The sequence below is a fragment of the Nomascus leucogenys genome, chromosome 18, assembly GCF_006542625.1.
Source record: "Nomascus leucogenys isolate Asia chromosome 18, Asia_NLE_v1, whole genome shotgun sequence".
NCBI lineage: Eukaryota > Metazoa > Chordata > Mammalia > Primates > Hylobatidae > Nomascus > Nomascus leucogenys.
Genome location: NC_044398.1, coordinates 44,838,496 through 44,860,890, shown reverse-complemented (window position 1 = coordinate 44,860,890; position 22,395 = coordinate 44,838,496). Strand labels below are relative to the sequence as shown.

Genomic DNA, 22,395 nt, shown 5'->3' with positions numbered 1-22,395 from the left:
ATTTTTGCAACCTACTCATCTGACAAAGGGCTAATATCCAGAATCTACAATGAACTCAAACAAATTTACAAGAAAAAAACAACCCCATCAAAAAGTGGGCAAAGGACATGAACAGACACTTCTCAAAAGAAGACATTTATGCAGCCAAAAAACACAAGAAGAAATGCTCATCATCACTGGCCATCAGAGAAATGCAAATCAAAACCACAGTGAGATACCATCTCACAGCAGTTAGAATGGCCATCATTAAAAAAGCAGGAAACAACAGGTGCTGGAGAGGATGTGGAGAAATAGGAATACTTTTACACTGTTGGTGGGACTGTAAACTAGTTCAACCATTGTGGAAGTCAGTGTGGCGATTCCTCAGGGATCTAGAACTAGAAATACCATTTGACCCAGCCATCCCATTACTGGGTATATACCCAAAGGACTATAAATCATGCTGCTATAAAGACACATGCACACGTATGTTTATTGCGGCATTATTCACAATAGCAAAGAGTTGGAACCAACCCAAATGTCCAACAACGATAGACTGGATTAAGAAAATGTGGCACATATACACCATGGAATACTATGCAGCCATAAAAAATGATGAGTTCGTGTCCTTTGTAGGGACATGGATGAAACTGGAAAACATCATTCTCAGTAAACTATCGCAAGGACAAAAAACCAAACACCGCATGTTCTCACTCATAGGTGGGAATTGAACAATGAGAACTCATGGTCACAGGAAGGGGAACATCACACTCCGGGGACTGTTGTGGGGTGGGGGGAGGGGGGATGGACAGCATTAGGAGATATACCTAATGCTACATGACGAGTTAATGGGTGCAGGAAATCAACATGGCACATGGATACATATGTAACAAACCTGCACATTGTGCACATGTACCCTAAAACCCAAATTATAATAAAAACAAAAAAAAGAAAGAGCAAAAAATAAAAATAAAAAATAAAAAAAAAAATAAGTCACACCTTCTAGGCCCATTTTTTGACCTTTATACAACACTGTCACCTGACTTTCATAACATCAGAATAGGAACAATGATGCATCTCCACAGGCTGCAAAGACAGTGAGTAGACAGGAAGGGAGCAGGCTGATGGAGGAGCACAGGGATGAGTTCCCTATCTAGGCTATGCCTTTCCCAGACTGTGTCCTCACAGTCCTCACAGTGGGCAGTGACCTGTCCTCTCCTGTGCTGCCTGCCCCTTGCTCACGCTGGCAGCCTAATTCCTCCTGAAAGCTCATCCACTGGACAGTCTGCCATGGTTTCTGCATGTGCTGACATCACCAAGTGTTACTTAACTGTACAGGATCGCCAAGAATGTCTTCAGTGAACAGGCAGTTCCGACATGCTCTTTCCCGGCCTTTTCCACTCTGCTCTGAGGCTCTGCTGAAAGGTCTCAGATCAGAAGTGTGACCTTCCACGTGGGTTCTTAGGGACTACACCTTATTACCTCAAAAGCTACTTTATTCCAAGGATGCTGGGACAATGGGACAAAGTAAATTTAGTTGGAACCTTCAATCTGACCTTCAGATAACACACTTTCCCTGAGAATCAAGGCCTGGGCCATCCATGAATTCAAACAAAGTCCCCCAAGGACAAATGCTGGACAAGGCTTACCTGGCTTAGAAACTTCAATCATACTTCCTGACCCTGGAGATCAGAAGAAACATCAAGAATCCTGGAAACACATGGGCCAAGTTTCCTGTGAAGGCACATCAGTGCTCAATGCTGTGAACAACAATGTTGGGTTTTAGACACGGTGGATAATTAAAAAGAACAAGGAGACATGAAGAACAGAGTTCAAAAACTAGGTTCCTGCAGCTGCTGGTTATATGATCTTGGGTAAGTCACTTCACCTCCCTAAACTTGTTTCCTTTTTCTTTTTCTTTCTTTTTTTTTTTTTTTTTTTTTTTGAGACAGGGTCTCTCTGTCACCTGGGCTGGAGTGCAATGGCGCGATCTCGGCTCACGATTGCCTTCGCCTCCCCAGCTCAAGTGATATTTCAGAGTGCAGTCTACTACATTAACTGTACCTGAGGGTGGTGGTTTGAATATCTATCTTGTTATAACATCAAACTTCAGTTCATAAATTGAGGATTTTCAGGAATACTTTTTCAGCCTTGTAACTAGCATTACTACTTAATTACTGAGTAGAAAACATAGTTATATATTATTAAAATGATTATTTGAATTATAATAGTGAATCTTATTTATTTTATTTATTATGTATTTATTTATTTATTTATTTATTTGAGACAAGGTCTCACTCTGTCACCCAGACTGGAGTGCAGTCTTGCGATCTCAGCTCACTGCAACCTCCACCTCCCAGGCTCAAGTGATCCTCCCACCTCAGCCTCCCGAGTAGTTAGGACTACAGGCACCTGCCACCATACCTGGCTAATTATTTTAGCCATGGTCTTGCCAGGTTGGCCAGGCTGGTCTTGAACTCCTGGGCTAGAGTGATCCACTCACCCTGCCTGGGTTGCCCAAAGTGCTGGGATTACAGGCATCAGCCACCGCACCCAGCCTGATATTAATAATGTGAATCTTAATATCAAGGATGGGTTATCAAATCATTGACAAAGTTTCCAAGTCCATAAAATAAGAGTATGGTTCATTCACAAGCACTAAAGCAATGGAGTTCATTCTTCTTTAATAGCTAAATAATTGTATAATGATAATAAACATTATTTATACTTTATTTTGTATATCAGTTTATAAATTCTGATTCATTACAATTTTATTTTAATTTAGAAGGAATCATATGATGTCATTATGTGTTCCACTCCTAAAAAAGGATATAGTTACTAAGTTGTATTAGGCCAATGGTCCCACTTCAACACCTAGAAAAAAACTAGACAAATAATAACAGTTGTATTTTTTGTATTTTCAAAGATGTCAGAGAGTGGTAGAAGTAATGAGGATAACAGAAATTCAATTCTAGAGAGGAGGAGCCCTGCCTGGGATTTCTAGCTTTTTCTTCACTAGGTCATTTACCATTTCTCCACATGGGCTGAACCTAGGCAGAGAGTACACTATTGAGTTGCCAGCGTAATTCAATAGGAAAAGATGATCTGTACAATAAATAATGCTGGTACAATTGAATATCTGAATGCTAGTACTAATGAAAAGAAACTGGGGATAGCCATATTAATTTCAGACACAGCAGACTTTAAAGCAGGTTATCAGAGATATATGATATATGCTCAACCAATCAGAAGCAGCCAACTAACTTACATAACTAGGGACTTTCCAATGGAATAGACCAAATAAGGCAACTGTACAAGTGTAACCCATCAAATATTTTCTTTATTTCCACATTCACTCTGTAAAAACCTGTCCCTTATGCTTCTTTTGGTTTGGTGTTTCTTGATTTACAAATTGCTGTTTGCTCAAATAAACTCTCCAAAATTTTTCATCATGTCTCAGTTTTTCTTGAAAGAGGAGTATATAAGGGATCATTGGGTCAATGTGCGTGATGGAGCCATTCTCTGGGATAGGGAAATTGTATAAAATATTCTAACTTAATAATACTCTTTTTGCATGATTCTAAAAAAAGTGTTGGGTGGTTACCTACACAATGTTAAGAATATTCACCAATAGCATATTTTATATATATAGATACACACACATATGCATATGTGTGTATACATACATATGGTACAGTATTCAGATTCTTGCACTTGCAGGACAAATATGAATACATGCAGTATAAACATTTACATATGAACATTTGTGTACAAGCATTTGAGTATCTGTTTTCATTTCTCTTGGGTATATTTCTAGGAGTAGAATTGTTGAGCAAGATGGTAAAGTTGTTTAACACTTTAAATCTGAACAATATTGCATTGTGTGAACATACTGCAATTTGTTTATCCGTTCATTGATCAATGGACACATGGGTTACTTTCACTTTTTGGCTTTTGTGAATAATGCTGCCATAAACATGGGTGTGAAAATATCTTTCAGACTCTGCTTTCAATTATTTTGGGTATACACTCAGAAGTGGAATTGCTGGGTCATATAGTAATTCTAATTTTTTGAGCAACTGCCATAATAGATGCACCATTTTCCATAGCAGCTGTACCATTTTACATTCCTATCAACAATGCACAAGAGTTTCAACTTCTCCACATCCTCAACTACACTTGATATTTTTTATTCCTATCTCCTTTCTTTCTCCCACCCTTCCTTCTTTTGATAGTAGGTGGTATCTCATTGTGGTTTTAATATGCATTTCCTTAATAACTAGTGATGTTGAGTATCTTTTCATATGCTTATGGGCCATCTGAATATCTTTTTTTTAATGTCTACTCAAGTCCTTGGTCCATTTTTTAATCAATTTGTTCATTTTGTTGTTGTTGAGTTTTAGGAGTTATCTATATATTCTGATTAATCTCTTAACAAATATGTGTTTTGCAAACAATTTTTCCCATTCTGTGTGTTGCCTTTTCATTCTGTCGATAGTGTCCTTTAAAAAACATAAAAGCATTATAAATTTTGATAAAGTAAAATTTGTCTATTTTTTCTTTTGTGGCTTGTGCTTTTGGTGTCATATCCAAGAAATCATTACCAAATCCAGTGTCATCAAGCTTTCCCCCTATGTTTTCCTCTGGGAGCTTTACAATCTTAACTCTTACATGTAGGCCTTTAATCCATGTTGAGTTACTTTGAGAACATGGTGTTAGGTAAAAATCCAACTTCATTCTTTTGCATGTCAATACCCAGTTTTCCCAGCATTTTTTTTTTCTTTTTTTGAGACAGAGTCTCACTCTGTCGCCCAGGCTGGAGTGCAGTGGCCCAGTCTCTGCTCACTGCAAACTCTGCCTTCAAGGTTCAAGTGATTCTCCTGTCTCAGCCTCCCGAGTAGCTGGGATTACAGGTATGTGCCGCCACACCCGCCAGCATCATTTTTTTAAGACTGCCCTTGCCATTAAATGGTCTTGGTACACTTGTCTAAAACCATTTACCCATATTTTTGAGGGCCTCTTGGCTTTCTATTCTTTTTCATTGTTCTATATATCTGTCTTTATAGCGGCACCACACTATTACACTATTATGATTTATAGCTTTGTAATAACTCTTGAAATCAGGAGGTGTGACAGCAGGAGGTGCGAGACCTCCAATGTTGTTCTTTATTAAAATTATTTTGACTATCGGGGCTCCCTTTGGATTCCATATAAGTTTTTGGATATATTTTTCTACTACTGCAAAAACATCTTTGGTATTTTGATAGAGATCGCATTGAAGCTGTAGATTGCTTTGGGTAGTACTATATAATATCTTAACAATATTGTCTTCCTATCAATGTACATGAACGGATTTACACATCTCCATTTATTCGTTAATGCATTTCAGCAACATTTTGTAGTTTTCAGTGTACAAGTCTTTTGCCTCCTTGATTTATCTTTTTTGATGCTATAGTACCTTAAATTGTTTTCTGAATTTCCTTTTAGGATTTTTTATTGTTAGTATATACAAACACAATTGATTTTTGTGTGTTGATTTTGTATTCTGCTCCTTTGCTGAGTCCATTTATTCTAACCATTTTTAGTGGATGGACTCTTTAGGGTTTTCTACATATAAAATCATATAAGAACACAAAAAAATTACTTCTCTCCAATCTGTATGCCTTTTATTTTTTATTGCCGAATTGCTCTGGCTAGAACTTCCATATTATGCTGAATATAAACTTTCAGTCTTTTACCCCTGAGTATATGACATTAGCTGTGTATTTTTAATATATGGTTTTTATTACATTGACGTAGCTTCCTTCTATTTCCTTCTATGTTGATTTATCACATGTGCATTGCTCATCATGAAAGAGTGTGGAAATATGTCAAATGGTTTCTCTTCATCAATTGACATTATGTTTTTCCCTCCATTCTATTAATGTGATGTATTACATTAGTTGGCTTTCATATGTTGAGCCATCCTTGTATTACAGAAATAAATAGAAAAAATTCCTGCTTGGTCATGGTATATAACCTTTTTTTCTTATTCATGCTTGGTCATGGTATATAACCGTTTTTCTTTTCTTTTCTTTTTTCTGAGACAGAGTCTCGCTCTGTCGCCCAGGCTGGAGTGGAGTGCAGCGATGTGATCTCAGCTCACTGCAACCTTCACTGCCCGGGTTCAAGTGATTCGCCTGCCTCAGCCTCCTGAGTAGCTGGGATTACCCCACCACACCTGGCTAATTTTTTATATTTTTAGTAGAGATAGAGTTTCGCCATGTTGGCCAGGCTGGTCTTAAACTCCTGGCCTCAAGTGATCCACCTGCCTTGGCCTCCCAAAATGCTGAGATTACAGCCAGGAGCCACCATGCCCAGCTGGTACAAAATCTTTTTAATATGCTGCTGAACTCAGTTTGGTAGTATTTGTTGAAGACTGTTGCATTAGGGTTCATAAGGGATATTACTGTGCAGTTTTATTCTCATGTAGTATCTTCGTATGGCTGTGATATGAAAGTAATACTAACCTCACAGAACAAATTTGGAAGTGTTCCCTTCATTTTAAGTTTTTGGAAGAGCCTAAAAAAGACTAACATTAGTTGGTCATTAAATGTTTGGTAGAATTCACCAAGGAAGGCATCAGGTCTGGGGCATTTCTTTGTCAAGAGTTTTTTTTGATTACTGATTCAGTCTCCTTATTAATTATGTACCTACATAATTTTCTATTTCTTCATGAGTCAGTATTGACTTATGCCAATGATATTGTGTTCCTAGATATTGAGCCATTTCCATGTTACCCAATTTGTTGTAGTAAGTTGTTCCTAGTACTTTCTCATATTTTATTTATGTAGAATCAGTATTTATATCCCCGTCTTCATTTCTGACTTTAGTAGTTTGAGTCATTTTCTTAGTCTAGTTAGCTAAGGGTTTGTCAATTTTGTTGTTGATCTTTTCAAACAACCAATTCTTGGTTTAGTTGATTTTCTCTATTGTTTTTCTATTCTTTAATTTGTTGTCTCTGCCCTAATCTTTATTTCCTTCCTTCTGATACCTTTGAGCTTAGTTCTATTTATTTATTTACTTGTTTGTTTTTATTTTTTGAGATGGAGTCTAGTTCTGTCACTGAGACTGGAGTGCAGTGGCATGATCTCGGCTCACTGGAGCCTCCACCTCCCAGGTTCAAGTGATTCTCCCACCTCAGGCTCCTAAGTAGCTGAGATTACAGGCGCCCGCCACCATGCCTGGCTAATTTTTGTATTTTTAGTAGAGACAGGGTTTCACCATGTTGGCCAGGCTGGTCTTGAACTCCTGACTTGAAGTGATTCACCTGCCTTGGCCTCCCAAAGTGCTGGGATTACAGGCATAAGCCACTGCTCCCAGCCTTTAGTTAGTTCTTTTCCTGGGTCCTTAAGATGTAATGTTAGATAACTGATTTGAGATTTTTCTTCTTTTTAAATGTAAGCACCTACAGCTATAAATATCCCCTTTAGCACAACTTTTGCTGCATCCCATAAGTTTCTGTATGTTTTGTTTCTGTTTTCAGTCATCTCTAAGTATTTTTCAATTTCCCTTGTGATTTTTTTCTTTTACTCATGGATTGTTTAAAGGTATATTATTTATTTCCACAAATTTATAAATTTTCCAGTTTTCCTTTTATTATTTTCTAACTTCATACTGTTGTGGTCATAGAATATACTTTGTATAATATCTATCTTTTAAAACCTATTGAGACTTAATTTGTGACTGAACATATGGTTTACCCTGGAGAATAACTCATGTGCATTTGAGAAGAATAGGTATTCTGTAGTAGTTGTTGTTCAATATAGTGTTGTGTACTACTTGATCCTAAAAGGGAGTATTGAAGCAAATTTTAAAATGCAGACCAGGTCTGGATAATCCCAGAGCAGACAAAGCCAGTTAGGCCCTAAAAATAACCTTAACCTTGATTGAACTGCAAACATAATTTAACTTAGATGTCTGTTCAATCAAGTTGGCTTATTGTGTTTTTAAGTCCTATGTTTCCTTACCTTCCGTCTGGCTGTTCTATCCATTACTGGAATGACATATTGAAGTTTCCAACTATTATAGTAGAACTGTCTATTTTTCCCTTTAGTTCTGCAATTTTCACTTCATTTATTTTGATGTTATCTTATTAGGTGCATAAATGTTCATTACTGTTATATCTTCTTGCTGTATTGAACTTTTATTAACATACAATATCCTTATCTCTTGTGATCTTTTTGATTTAAGGCCTATTTTGTCTCATGTCAACATACAGTTGACCCATGAACAACATGGGTTTAAACTGCATGGGTCTATTATATATGGAGTTTTTCCAACATATTGGAAAAGGTTTTGGAGATTTGTGACAATTTGAAAAAAACTTGCAGATAAACCATGTGGCCTAGAAATACTGAAAACAATTAAGCAAAAGCGGTATGAAATAAATGTATAACATATCTGAAGATACTAGTCTATTTTATCATTTACTATCCAGAAATACACAAATTTCCTATAAAAAGTTAAAATTTATTAAAACATACACATATAAAGACTCTACATGGTACCACTAGCTGTCAAGAGAAATAGTAACAGACGTGAAGAGGTAGTATTAAATCATAACTGCATAAAATTACCTGTAGTATATACTATACTACTATAATAATTTCATAGCCAAGTCCTGTTGCTATTGTGGTGAGCTGAAGTATCTGCTTATATCATGTAAAGCTAATCATCTCTGTGTGAGCAGTTCATTTCTCCAGTAAACTGCATATGACAGTAAAAGAAATCTCTTACAGTTTTCACATGTTTTTCATCATTTTTAGTGCTTTTCCATAAACACTGAATAACACTATTGAACCCATATGAAGTACCACTAGTGATGCTGGAAGTGCGCCCAAGAAGCAGAGATTGCTTAATATGTACTTTAGATTGAGGTCTGCAGCTGTGGATACCCACTATTTCAAGATAATTGAATCCAGTGTAAGAACCACTGTAGAAAAAGAAAATTTATGAAGCTGTCACTGCAGCTGTGCCACAGGTGCAAAAACTTTGCACTTTTAGCAAAATACCTTCTAATCTCATATTGAAAATGCAGTTTTTATGTGGCTGCAGGATTGCCATAAGGCATACCTATAGACTCTAATGCAATTTGAGAAATAGTGAAGTTATATGACAACTTAGAGCAAAAAATAAATAAATAAAATTAAAAAAATAATAATCATGAAGGATTTAAAGCCAGAGAATTTAAAGCCAGCAAAGAATGGCTTGATAGTTTTAGGAAGATGTTTGGCTTTAGAAATTTCTAGGCTGGGTGCAGTGGCTCATGCCTGTAACCCCAACACTTTGGGAGGCAGAAGTGGACAGACTGCTTGAGCCCAAGAGTTCAAGACCAGTCTGGGCAACATGGCAAAACTCTGTCTCTACATTAAAGCCCTGTTCAACCAGATATCCTTCCTCCTCAATGATTTTCTTTCTTCCTTTTTTTGAGACAGGGTCTTGTTCTGTCACCCAGGCTGGAGTGCAGTGGAGCGGTCATGGCTCACTGCAGACTTGACCTCCTGGGATCAATCGACCCTCTCACCCCAGCCTCCCGAGTAGCTGGGACTAGAGGCATGTGCCACCACGCATTGCTAATTTTTGTATTTTTTGTAGAGAAAGAGTTTCACCATGTTGGCCAGGCTAGTCTCAAACTCCTAACCTCAGGTGACCTGCCTGCCTCAGCCTCCCAAAGTGCTGGGATTATAGTCGTAAGCCACCGTGCCCAGCTTCAGTCTTTTTTATTTCTGTTCCTTAAATTTGATTTCAATGACCCTATCTTCAAATTCACTCATTCTTCTGCTTGCTCAAATATGCTTTTAAATCCCTCTAGCAAATTTATTGTACTTTTCAGCTCCAGAATTTGTTTTCTCTATCTTTATTGACGTTTCCATTTTGTTTACAGTTTTCTTGACTTTGTCCACATTATCTTTTAACTCTTTAAACATCTTTAAGACAGTGTTTTTAATTTGTCTGGTAAGCCCACAATCTGGTCTTTTTCAGGGACAGTTTCTTTTCTTTTTTGCTTTCAATTAGTCATACTTTCTTGTTTCTTTGTTCATCTTGTGATTTTTTTGTTTTTGTTGAAAACTGGACATTTGAAATTTATGGTGTGGTATCTCTGAAGATCAGATTCTCCCCATTACCCAAGGTTTGCTAGGCTTTTTGTTCTCATTCATTTACTTAAAACAAATAGTTACAGGGTATCTGCATATTAAAGATTAGCCTGAGTTGTAAACTTAATCTCTTCTGAGGTCATTTCTGAGCCTGGACCTTTTCCTGGGCATGCGTGGCAACTTTCTAAATTCCTCTGTATATGTGGTTGCTAAAGGTCCCAGTCCTTACATTTCTGGTTCCGATAATGGAAAAAAAAAAAAAAGAGAGAGAGAGAGAGACAGAGAGAAATGAGGGGGAAAAGCACCAAGTCTTTAAATCCCCAGGAATTCACTTCATCTAAAACATGGGTGCTAGAAAGAACCATTTCACTTTCTCCAACCTAGGCTCTGGGCATGGTTCAGAAATTTTTCCAAGGAGTGGGGGATGAGGGGCAGGGGGAAAGCAATTCATTAAATCAAAACAGCATCTCTCCAGTGAATAAGGGGAAGGGCTTGCAAAAATGGCAATGAGTTACAATAGCTGCTCATCTCTGTGTTTACACCTCCATGTCTGCACCTCCATGATCAGAAGGAGCAATCAGTAACTAAAGCACAGTTCCCCAATATTCGCAGGACAGGGCCCTTAATGCCTATCCTGGCTTCAGCAAGCTGCTTCAGGAACACATACAAAGCTGCTGGGGATGGGTGATGGGTAGCCACTACCATGCTCACAGCTAAAATTAACCACATGTAACCACAATTTGCCACACAAGCCTTCCTACAGGAACAGCTTCTGAGGTCAGTATTGGAGGTTTGTTCTGACACCAGGGGGGCCTATTATTAGTTGTCTTTCATTGGTTCACCTCTGGTAAACATGTGGCCTATGTTTAGCTTGGAACTCTCACTGAAGCTGTCAGCTTCTTCTTGTTTTTCATCAAAATCTCGTTTTTGAGTGCCCTTAGATTTGACCTTTCCTGTACACTCATTCAAATAAGGTCAGTTCATTATCAGAGCTTTTGACCTCTTGATTTTATGAATTGTTTTCCCCACTTGGTGAAATCTCTGAGCCATGCCCCAGAGGCTAGGGTGGAAAGAGTGGAATGATTATTTCTAGCACCCATGTTTTAGGAGAAGGGTGCCGGGTAGGGAGGGTAGGAGGGTGCTGGTTTTCTTGGCTTTCTTCTTCTGGCTTGGAACCTCCACCCTACTGAGTCAAAGTAAGGGTAACTGGGCCCCTATATTCTCAGGACACCATGCGTGAGATAGAGACTGTGTCATGTGAATAGGGTCTGTGTGGAAGGGAGTCCGGGATTTCTCCTCAGCTGTACTGACTTGCAATTTAGCCTCTTAAACAACTTGCAGGAGATGAAATACTAGCAGCCTGCCCCTCCCATGTAGATGCCACTGCCCTCAAATGGGAGCTGGGAGGCAAGGGAGCTGTTTTCTTGGCTGCACACACTTAGAGTTTGTCATATTGACCTGGGAGGAAGACGGGAGGGCACTGGTTGTGGTTCAAATACCACAGACTCTCACTGTTCCTAAGGACTTTTAGTAGATTTTCTTGAATAAGTAGTGCTTAGTTGCTGTATGCCCTAAGAACCACTTCCAAAGACCTATATAATTTTCTTTTTTTTTTGCATGGACGAACCTTTATTTTTTTAAAAAAATAGCACTTCAAATAAATTAAAAGGGACAACCGTCAAGTATTCAAATTGTGAAGAAATAGTTGAAAACCTAGAGAGACTCCAAGCTGCAGTCTTCTAACCTCATTCTTTGTCCAATGGCAAAAACCCACACATCTCAGTACTCCCACTGAATTTTTTCCCTACTGAGACGAGGGAAGCAATTGCAAACAGGAGACCAGACAGCAGAGGAAGCTGCATCTGATTGGAATGAACATTGCCACGTACTTGCTAATACGGGTTTCACTTTACGAACAAATGTATTCTTTCAAAAATAAAAAAGGGGAGACGAAAGCTGCATGTTTTTAAAAATTAAATTTAGGGATAAAACACTAACTCTAGTGCCTTTAATAGGCAACAGCATTTTTTTTCCTCCGAAGTCAAACACCATCCCCAGCTGAGCCTTTGTGCTACAAACTTTTTAGAATATGTTACCTAAACTTTATTAAAAGAACAAGTTTAAATATAGACACTGGACTAGCCTAGTCTGTATTTTTTTTTTTGAGACAGAGTGTCACTCTGTCGCCCAGGCTGGAGTGCAGTGGCGTGATCTCAGCTCACTGCAAGCTCTACTTCTCAGATTCACGCCATTCTCCTGCCTCAGCCTCCCGAGTAGCTGGGACTATAGGTGCCCGCCACCACGCCTGGCTAATTTTTTGTATTTTTAGTAGAGACAGGGTTTCACCATGTTAGCCAGGATGGTCTTGATCTCCTGACCTTGTGATCGCCTGCCTCGGCCTCCCAAAGTGCTGGGATTACAGGCGTGAGCCACCGTGCCCGGCCATCTTGTCTGTATTTTCAAGTCCACATTCTTCATCTGAAGCATTGCATCAGAGACCCCCCTGAGTCTGCATGTTTTCAAGTTCACAGTACATGGAACCAGTTTTTCTTTTTAAATTTTTCCTCACTCAGAGCAGCCACACATAGTGGCCATTAACACCAGAACCTCGTGCAGGGCCTTTTCCTATGAGGCCTGGCCGGAGCTGCCCATGGTTTCTCCTTAAAGAGAATCCATGCTGTCATGCTCAATGGATGGGAAAAAAGCAAGAAAATAAGCACCTGGTTCAGGTTTCATTAGATCCATTCAGATTATCTACGTTCCAAACCTGCTGCTAAATGCCATTTGTCCACTTTGTGTGTGTTGAACAGTTCGTGGCCTTGGAGTCAGTCTCAATTTGAAGAACAGCTATTGGACACCTCAGAAGTTGATGCAATAGCAGCTCCAGCAGGGCTACTCACAGAGACCAATTTTCGGATATGATGCAGCAAGTAGGGGGTCACAGGCCAGTTGCTGGGCATCAATGTAGTCCTCCTGTTGGTAGGCCAAACATCATCGAATAAACGCCTTGGCTTCAGGTGTTACTACTCGTTTTGGTGGGAAATGCACTTCCGCAGCTTTAAGAATAGTATTCTCTTGTAGGATGTCTTGCTGAGACCGGTTATGGCCAAAAGGCTTCCCTCCAGAAAGACAATGATAGAAGATCACACCCACTGACTACACATCAACTTTGAGATCTTTGGTGGTTCTTTCTCAACCACAAAACTCTGGTGGTAAATTGCAATAAGTACCAGCACCTTTTGATGTCAGCTCCATCCCACCCACTGAATTGTAGCTATCATCATCCACGATCTTTGAAAGACCAAGCTCTATAATTTTTCTCTCTCCACACGCTGTACCATTTACTAAAAGAATATTACCTGGTTTGAGGTCATAGTGTTATGATGGGAGGTTTTATTTTGTTTAAGTACTTTAAAGCATTCACAATCTGCATGATAATGGACCAGGCCTCTTTCTCTGACATTAATTTGTGCTGTTTCAGATAGAAGTTTAGATCATTTCCCTCACAGTATTCTAACACTGTACAAAACGAGTCAGTATCCAGTGAAAAGTAATCATACAGCTTAATTATTCCGGGATGATCCAGTTCTTTATGAATCCAGTATTCCCTACATGCATGCTTGTGGTAATTCTTTTTCTCATCTCTCCAGTTTTTATTTAACTGGTGAATTTTCACAGCTATGTATCTTTGCTCTGCTAGTTCAAATGCCTTGTAAACTTCACTGAAACCTCCTCTACCCAAAAGATGTAACAACAAATATCTGTCATTTAGCATTGGATGATCTTTAAATTGTGAGTTATCTTCATTATGTATCCTTTATAGTTCCTTGATACGTAGATTTCTAACCCTTTCTAGCCTTTCCAGCTCTGCCTGGATCTCTGCTTCCTCCTTTTTAAGATGAGCTAACCGGAGTTTGAAGATGTCTTCTTGTTCATGGTATTCTGCTAATGTTAACGTTTCATTTTCAGCTCTATTGGTCTTGCTTTTCCACTGTTTCTGCTCACTGGTTGCAGGAGTGTCCTGACCCATGGCAGGAGGTTTCCGCTTTGCTAACATTTTCCGTTGTCTTTCTATCTCTTCCCTCTCTGAATTTATCCTTTCCTGATGCTTGATAAGGTTCTGAAAAGCATAACCATCTGCCCATTGTTCAGTAAACGAGGCCCCATGTCAGACAGTAGTAAAGTTGCCCAATCTCAAGTGGTCTTGCATGCTCTTATCTCGACATGCCATCTTCTCTTTTTGTTTTTTCTATAAGGACTTTCTTGCTCATTGTCACACATCTATTTAATCATCCTTGTATCTCTGTAGCATCTTTTGCTGTTCATCAATCTGCTGTGTCAAATCACAGTTGGCTCTTAATAAATCATCTATTCTTCCCTCCTTCTTAAGTCAGAATTCTTACTGTTTTCTAGTGCAGATATTTTTTCTATTGTGAGGTCAGACTGGGTCTGTCTGTGCCAGATGGAGATCTGTTTTTGGGAGCTGCAGGAATGCTCTGTGTTGCCAGATCCCGTAGATGAGGGACTGTTTTTTTGAGCTGAAACAGAAGTGAAGCAGAGGCCAGCTCCCCTGTGTGCCAGCTGCTCTGGGTCAAGCCAAGGTTTTGTTAGCGTTGCTGACATGAGGCTGTTGGCAGAGCAGACTGCTCCTCCATCACCTCCTTTGCAGCACTGCCATCTAAACCACAGAGGGGCTGTTCTACTTGTCACAGTAAGGGATTGGATAAGGAATGGTGCAGTGATGATTGTGCAACTGGTGGAACCCTTCTGCCGGGGCTGGTTACTGGCCCGCTTCCCCCAGCAAACTCAAAGTAATCACTGATTTTATGTCCCCTAGCAGTGCCTTTCCCTTGGCTAGTTTCATGTGGTTCAGCTTTTCTTTTCCGCTTTCGCTGGTCATTCTTTTTCTCGGGAGTCTCTACTTGTTTATCACTCAAGGATCCCACGCTGCACAAGCTCTGGTTGGAAGACTCACTATTATTAAGTGGTCCCTTTTGTTAAATCTGATGTACTCTCCTTCATTTTGCCTTTTGTTTCCTGATTTTCCAACTCTTGAATATTTCCCACTCTTCTGTTTTGCAATGTATTTATTTCTTCTTGCATATTTATTGTTTTTTCCTCTTTTCTAGTTTTCCTTACTAACACCTACTCTAGTAAACCTGGCCTCCAATAATTCCTGCCGTCGTGGGTCCAGGCTATGCAATTCTTCCATCATTTCTGGCTGGCAGAGCGTCTCCTGGGACTAAAGGTGCTCTGGGATCCCAAAGACCTATATAATTTTAATCAGTTATGCTCACTTCACTGAGAAGTAGGTCTACAGAGGTCCTCATGCTGCCACTGTGGAAGTCATGGTAACTTTTTATATTTATTGCCCCACTAGAAAATAAGTTCTATAAAAGCACAGAGTTTTGTCTGTTTCATTGAGAAATAACTCCTAAGCAACTATAAAAATGACTTATACCTATTGGTTGGATGAATATATTTAGGATTTCCTTGGTTATCTTACTTAACTCTCAGAATAACCCCACAAAGTAGGTACTACTGCCATTCGCATTTAGAGAGGAAGAAACTGAGGTTTTCAGTAGTTAAATTACCTGTCCAGTCACATATTTGTTAAGTGTGGTGGATGTGAATGCAGGCCTCACTGACTTCAAACTCCATGCTCTTCAACAGCGTGCTTTACTATGGACCGCTCACACCCCTCAGTTCAGCTCTTACGCGACAGCCTTTAACAACTCTTCAATCACATTCAAGAGCCTCACTCTGCAGTACAGAAAGCTGCAGAGGGGCAGTTCTTCTGGAATTAAGGCCTGCACATTTTACTGAACATACCTGGCCACTTACACAGAGAGCTTTCCTCAAAGAAAGCAACAAAGGCAACCACAGCCAACCCACTGCTCAGTCCCAGTCCCTACCCTTACTCCCTCTTCAACCCTGACCCTGGAGCACAGCCTATCCTCAAAGGCCTTTACCTACATCCAGGACAGGCTTGAAAACACAAGACGCTAATGGATTCCAATGACAGTCATTTGGAGTTTTGGATCCCACCTGCTATAAGCTAATCTCACCTTCTTTTCTCTCTAACTACCAAATACCACTAAACTCTCCTCAAACCAATTCCAATTCCAAAGTGCACAAACTTCCTTTCCAGTTCTCTGCCCAGAACCAGTTCTACGCCCAGAACCAGTTCTCCAAAGGATAAAGGCTAAAGACTGGAGCCTCAGTAATAAGCTCCCTCAGAGGCTAGAGACAATATAAGCCCCACATAAGGGGCTATGCCTTCCCCTCCCGGTGTCGTCAGAGGCCCCACTCATCACATTGATGAATTTAGCGTCCCATGAGCCACTGTAGACACTTGGTAGCAATCATTCCAAAAGTTGTAATAAGTTGGTGCTGCTCAAATTAATCTCCTCTCCCTGGAGGCCTTGCCCCTTCACAATCACAAAGGACATGGTCTGGAGTGGTCTTAAATAACAGCCTGTGTCTACATAGAAAGCTACCACAAACTGTGTATCAATTTCACTTGTGAACACAGAAAAAAACATTTAAATAAAGCTGAAAATGAGACCAACAATTAAAGTGTCATCTCCATGACTGTTTTTTTCCAAGGTTGCAAAATATATCAACTTGGAAAAATTACATATAAACAAAAATGAAAAAAAATTCAGAAAACATAATCTAAAAGAAATGATTCATCCTCTCAGTTCACTTTAAGTGCAAAGTCTGACATTTTTACAAAGGGCATGATGCTTTGTGATAATCTCTTCACTGAACTGTGTACCATGAGAATCTTCAGTGGTAAATATATATTTATTAAATACATATTAATAAAATGTCTCCGTTATATTCATTATAATAATACAGTCAAGATCAGGGGTGTCCAATCTTGATCAGGGGTGTCCAATCTTTTGTCTTCTGTGGGCCACAATGGAAGAAAGAAATGTCTTTGGCCACATATAAGATACATTAATACCAACAATAGGTGATGAGCTAAAAAAAAAAAAAAATAACACACAAAAAAACTCATAATGTTTTAAGAAAATTTACAAATTTGTGTTGGGCTGCATTCAAAGTCATCCTGGGCAACATGCAGCCCATGGGCCACAGGTTAGAAAAGCCTGATCAAGATGTTTACATGTTCTAAAAAATATCTAGAATTAAATAAATGTGCGGTCTATGTGAAGGAAACTATAAAACTTGGTCAAGATGTTTACATGTTCTAAAAAACATACAGAATTAAATGTGCAGGCTATGTTAAGGAAACTATAAAACTTTACTGAATGACAGCTCACAAAATGCAAATAGTGGCCGGGCGTGGTGGCTCACACCTGTAATCCCAGCACTTTGGGAGGCCGAGGTGGGCCAATCATGAGGTCAAGGGATCAAGACCATCCTGCCCAACATGGTAAAGCCCCATCTCTACTAAAAATACAAAAATTAGCTTGGCATAGTGGCACATGCCTGTAGTCCCAACTACTCAGGAGGCTGAGGCAGAAGAATTGCTTGAACTTGGGAGGCAGAGGTTGCAGTGATCCGAGATTGCGCCACTGCACTCCAGCCTGGTGACAGAGAGAGACTCTGTCTCAAAAAAAAAAAAAAAAAAAACAAATAACAGGAACTAATCTTTTTTTTAACAAAAAAAGAAGCGCATTATGTCACAACATTCCAAACAAATTCTCAACAATGTTCTGTATTTTCAAATCTTTTGTACTGCTGCTAAAACAAATGTAAATTTTATGTGAAATAATGAGGGGGGTCAAGAATTTTGTGAAGATACAGACTAAAGCTTAACTAGAGATGCGACTTTATTTATTGATTGATTTTTGTTGTTGTTGTTGTTTTTTGAGACAGTCTCGCTCTATCGCCCAGGCTGGAGTGCAGTGGCACGATCTTGGCTCACTGCAACCTCCATCTCCTGGGTTCAAGCGATTCTTGTGTCTTAGCCTCCTGAGTACCTAGGACTACAGGCACGTGCCACCATGCCTGGCTAATTTTTGTATTTTTAATAGAGAGAAGGTTTCACTATGTTGGCCAGGCTGGTCTCGAACTCCCGAACTAAGGTGATCCACCCACCTTGGCCTCCCAAATTGCTAGGATTACAGGCGTGAGCCACCATACCAGGGCAAAGATGCATCTTTAATGGCTAGAATAAACAAAGTATTTTAGAGTCTGAAAAAAAAAAAATGTAAAGGCCTAAGGTCATGTAAGAATTCAGTATATGACAATGGTGGCTGTGTCAGTTTTCCAGAAAAATGGAACCAATAAGAAGATGTATATATAGAAAGAGCTTTATGATTAGGAATTGGCTCACCTGATTATGGAGGCTAGCAAGTCCCAAGATCTGCAGGTTGAGTTAGCAAACTCGAGGCCCAGGAGGACTGAGAGTGTTATTCTAGTCTGAAGGCTCAAGACCCAGGAAAAGCTAATGTTTCAATTGAGTCTAAAGGCAGGAAAAAGCTGATGTTCAGTTTGAAGGTCACTGGTAGGAATTCTTACTCATGAGTGTTGGCATTTTTGTTCTATTTAGGCCTTCAATCAATTGGATGAATCCCACCCACCCTCATCTGCTTTACTTAGTCTACTGATTTAAATGTTAATCTCAACCAATACCCCCTCACAGATATACCCAGAAAAATGTTAAACCAAGCATCTGGGCACCCCATGACCCAGTTAAGTTGACATATAAAATTAACCATCACAATGACATTTCAAAGTAGAGAGAAACAGGCCTATTTAATAAATGGTGTTGGGGTAAGTGGTTCTCTCTGTAGATCACATGGTACGTGTAAATGTTTACCTCACATAATAAATATACTTCACATGGAAATATAAAATTTAAACTACCAAAGCATTTAAAAATTATAATGAGCATTTATAATCTTAATGTTAAGACTGCATACCAATTGCAGAGGCAAAAAATTATTTAAAAGCTTTTTTTTTTTTTTTTATTTGAGACGGAGTCTCCCTCTGTCACCCAGGCTGGAGTGCAGTGGCGCAATCTTGGCTCACCGTGAGCTCCACCTCCCGGATTCACACCATTCTCCTGCCTCAGTCTCCTGAGTAGCTGGGACTATAGGTGCCCACCACCACGCCCCGCTAATTTTTTTTTTTTTAGTAGAGATGGGGTTTCACTGTGTTAGCCACGATGGTCTCGATCTCCTGATCTTGTGATCCGCCCGCCTTGGCCTCCCAAAGTACTGGGATTACAGGCGTGAGCCACCACACCCAGCCAAAATTACTTAAAAGCTTGAAGTAATTTGAAAACTTAAAAAAAATATATCCCCATAGACAAATTTTAAAGTACACCTCCCAAAATGAGAAAGACTATCCTGTTGATATGTTGTTCATAAAGTGAAAAAAGCAATAGTTTCCATTGTTCCTGTAAAAAGGTACACTATGTACTTAGATTTGTAAGAGCACATAAACCAAGAAAATAATAATCTTCCATGACTAGCTATTATAAAATGATGAGCACCTCAATTACAGTGAGCCTAGTGATATAAGCCAACATTAAGAAAGTGAGGGGTAATCAATATTTTTAAATTGTTAAATGTCTGTAGAAAATTTAGAAACTAAAATGTTTAAGAAATATTTTATCATGTTGTATTAGTAAGGTTGGAATTTTTTTAACTAAAAAAAAGAACGGCACCCACTGTGACAATGGTGGGCCCACACTTCCAAATTTTTTCTTTTGTTTTTTGAGACAGGGACTTACTCTGTCACCTAGGCTAGAGTGCAGTGACACAATCACAGCTCACTGCAGCCTAAACTTCCCAGGCTTAGGTGATTCTCCCACCTCAGCCTCCGAAGTAACTGAGATTATAGAGTGTGCACCACCACACCCGGCTAATTTTTTATATTTTCTGTAGAGACAGGGTTTCACCATATTGCCCAGGCTGGTCTTGAACTCCTAGGCTCAAGCATTCTTCCCACCTCAGCCTCCCAAAGTGCTGGGATTACAGGCATGAGCCACCCCACCCAGCCGTCACATTTCCAAACTTTGAATGGGAATGAAATCCATACAGACTTCCTGGGGTCAGTTTCATTAGAACTGAAAATAAACTCACCCCTGTTAACCAGAGAGTAGACTCTGATAAATTAATTTGAAGATGACAACTTGGTTGCCGTGTGTCTGTGCAGGTGAAAAAAAAAGGGGGGGGGAGAGAGAAAACTTGGACAAGTGTAGAAAGGTATATGCGCAAAGGTGTTCCTCCATAATGTTCATTTGTAAGAGTAAAAATATGGGAAGCTACCTAAAAGCGAGCCATTGACAGGGTGTAGATAAAATATTGTTGATCCATCAGAGAAATTTTAAGTAGTCATAAAAATGATCCGGTAAGGGTAGAAAAACTAACATGGAAAACTGTTAATCGTGTATTGTAAATGAGTTCACCATATATATTATACTTCCATTGTGTAAGTGTGTGTGTGTGTATCCTAAAATGACACTGAAATATAAGAAGTAGAATAAACCAAAAGCCCGTGACAAAACTATCACAACACACAGAAAACAGAAAGTACTACTTTCCCCACTAATTTTCTCATATAAATAAGTGGAAAAACACATTTTCAGAGAGTGTAACCCTATGACTTCTGTGGTAGTCATGTCAGTGATTTTAATGTCTATTTTCTGAGTATTATTTCCTCATCATTACCTACTAAACTAACTCCATGTTGTTTCATGGTTAAAGTTTTTCACAGCCTTTGATAGCATCTGACTGTTCTTCTAAAGTTATTGATGTTCAGGTACGTTTTTCATCACTACCACTAACATAACCAGTTTGAAAACTTAGGTAACATTTCTATAGGAACTTTAAAATATTTTTAACTGTAATAACATAACAATAATATCTGTACAAATCACCAAATCATCTGAGAAAACTCAAAACCATACATAATAGTAGTATCAATTCATCTACAGTTAATTTCCTGTGGATGAGCTGATACTACTATTTATTTCTCTTTAGAAGCAATTAAAAATACAACTTAAAACTCTCCGGCCATGCCTGGATCTAATTCCAGGCAACAAATCTCTTATAATTTTGTATGTATTCTAGCATTTGATTAATATTCTGACCATATTTCTTGATTTTTAATACTCAAATGCCCATAAAACTCCAGTATAAATTATCTACAGGCACATATATATTGGTTATAGTGCATGGAAAAAGGCCCAGACAGAACTAAAAACCAAGTTACTTTAGGGAAGTGAACCAATATGTGGGTGAGGTGGGTTGAAGAAAACTCATCTGTCAAATGCCAAAGAGTATTTATTCTCCCAGTAATGGCAGCTGGTGCAGACATCAGCATAGGGGAATCTAGACCTGAGAAAGCTAAGGAAGTCCCACTATGTCATGGGCACCAGTCATGGCTGCCAAACTTCTCCAAGTTCGTTTTCTGTTTTAAGGGATGTTATCAGAGATCCATGACAACAGGGCAAGCCTTTACTAGGGGTCTGAGTTGAAGAAATTCTGAACTCTTCTGAGGTCTTGAGCTTCCTTTAAGGGATCAGTAAAGGGAGAATTTTTGGCTGTTACTGAAAGCAAGCTTATGGGTAAGGCCCACTTTTGTAGAGAGGATAACTACCCCATTCTGTAGATAAAGAAACCAATAACACAGAGTATTGGCCATACCAAAGTGTGGACTCCAAACATGGGATAGCTTCATATCAGTCATCAGTTCTCACCTCCCGAAGTATCTGAGACCTTGCTCTTCGTAAGTGCTGTCTAGGAGAAGACATTGGTTCTTTGTTGTCTGAAAGAGAAGCCTGGGAATGCAAGATCTGAGAAAAGTGGCAGGTTGGGAAAAGGGAGTTGGAGTTCCTCAGATAAAGAGAGGAGGTTGAGTGTGCAGTGTCCAGTCACTGGGTGACAGATGAAGACTCAGTGGAAAAACAGGAATGGGAATAGGTAAGTCTTCCTCAGAAAAGGAGAGATATGATGAAAGGATCCAGAGCAGTCACAGCCACAGTCTCTGGTTGCCAGAAGCAAACAGGGGTAGGGGTTGAAGGCATCAAGGATACCCATGGGCTGAACCCTCCCAGAAGCAATAGTTCCACGTTTCCCTGCTAAATACAGGTAGGGTGTGAAGTGACAGGGCCCACTAGACCAGAGGAGGCAATTTCAAGACAGAAAGTAGGCCCAATTCCAAAAACAGGCTCTTAGGAGTTTATCAGAAAACTATTTCCAGGCACTGGGAGTGCTTAGTCATTTCAGAAATCACAAATCTATGACCGAGCAATTCTCATCCTGGTTTAAACATGAATGCACTGGGGGATAAA

The 22,395-nt window shown here is 39.3% G+C and overlaps 1 protein-coding gene and 1 pseudogene across 1 annotated transcript in view; both read right to left on the bottom strand.

Annotated features, from left to right (window-relative positions):
* Positions 1-1,120: 1,120 nt before the first annotated feature.
* Positions 1,121-22,395, bottom strand: part of ZNF248 (zinc finger protein 248) — a 59,273-nt gene continuing 37,998 nt past the window's right edge. Inside the window, exon 6 of the mRNA XM_030797829.1 lies at positions 1,121-1,739. Within this exon, the coding sequence (XP_030653689.1) occupies positions 1,734-1,739 (6 nt within the window). The 3' untranslated portion in view covers positions 1,121-1,733. The remainder of the gene's footprint in view (positions 1,740-22,395) is intronic.
* On the bottom strand, positions 12,529-16,942 carry LOC100602936 (annotated as a pseudogene).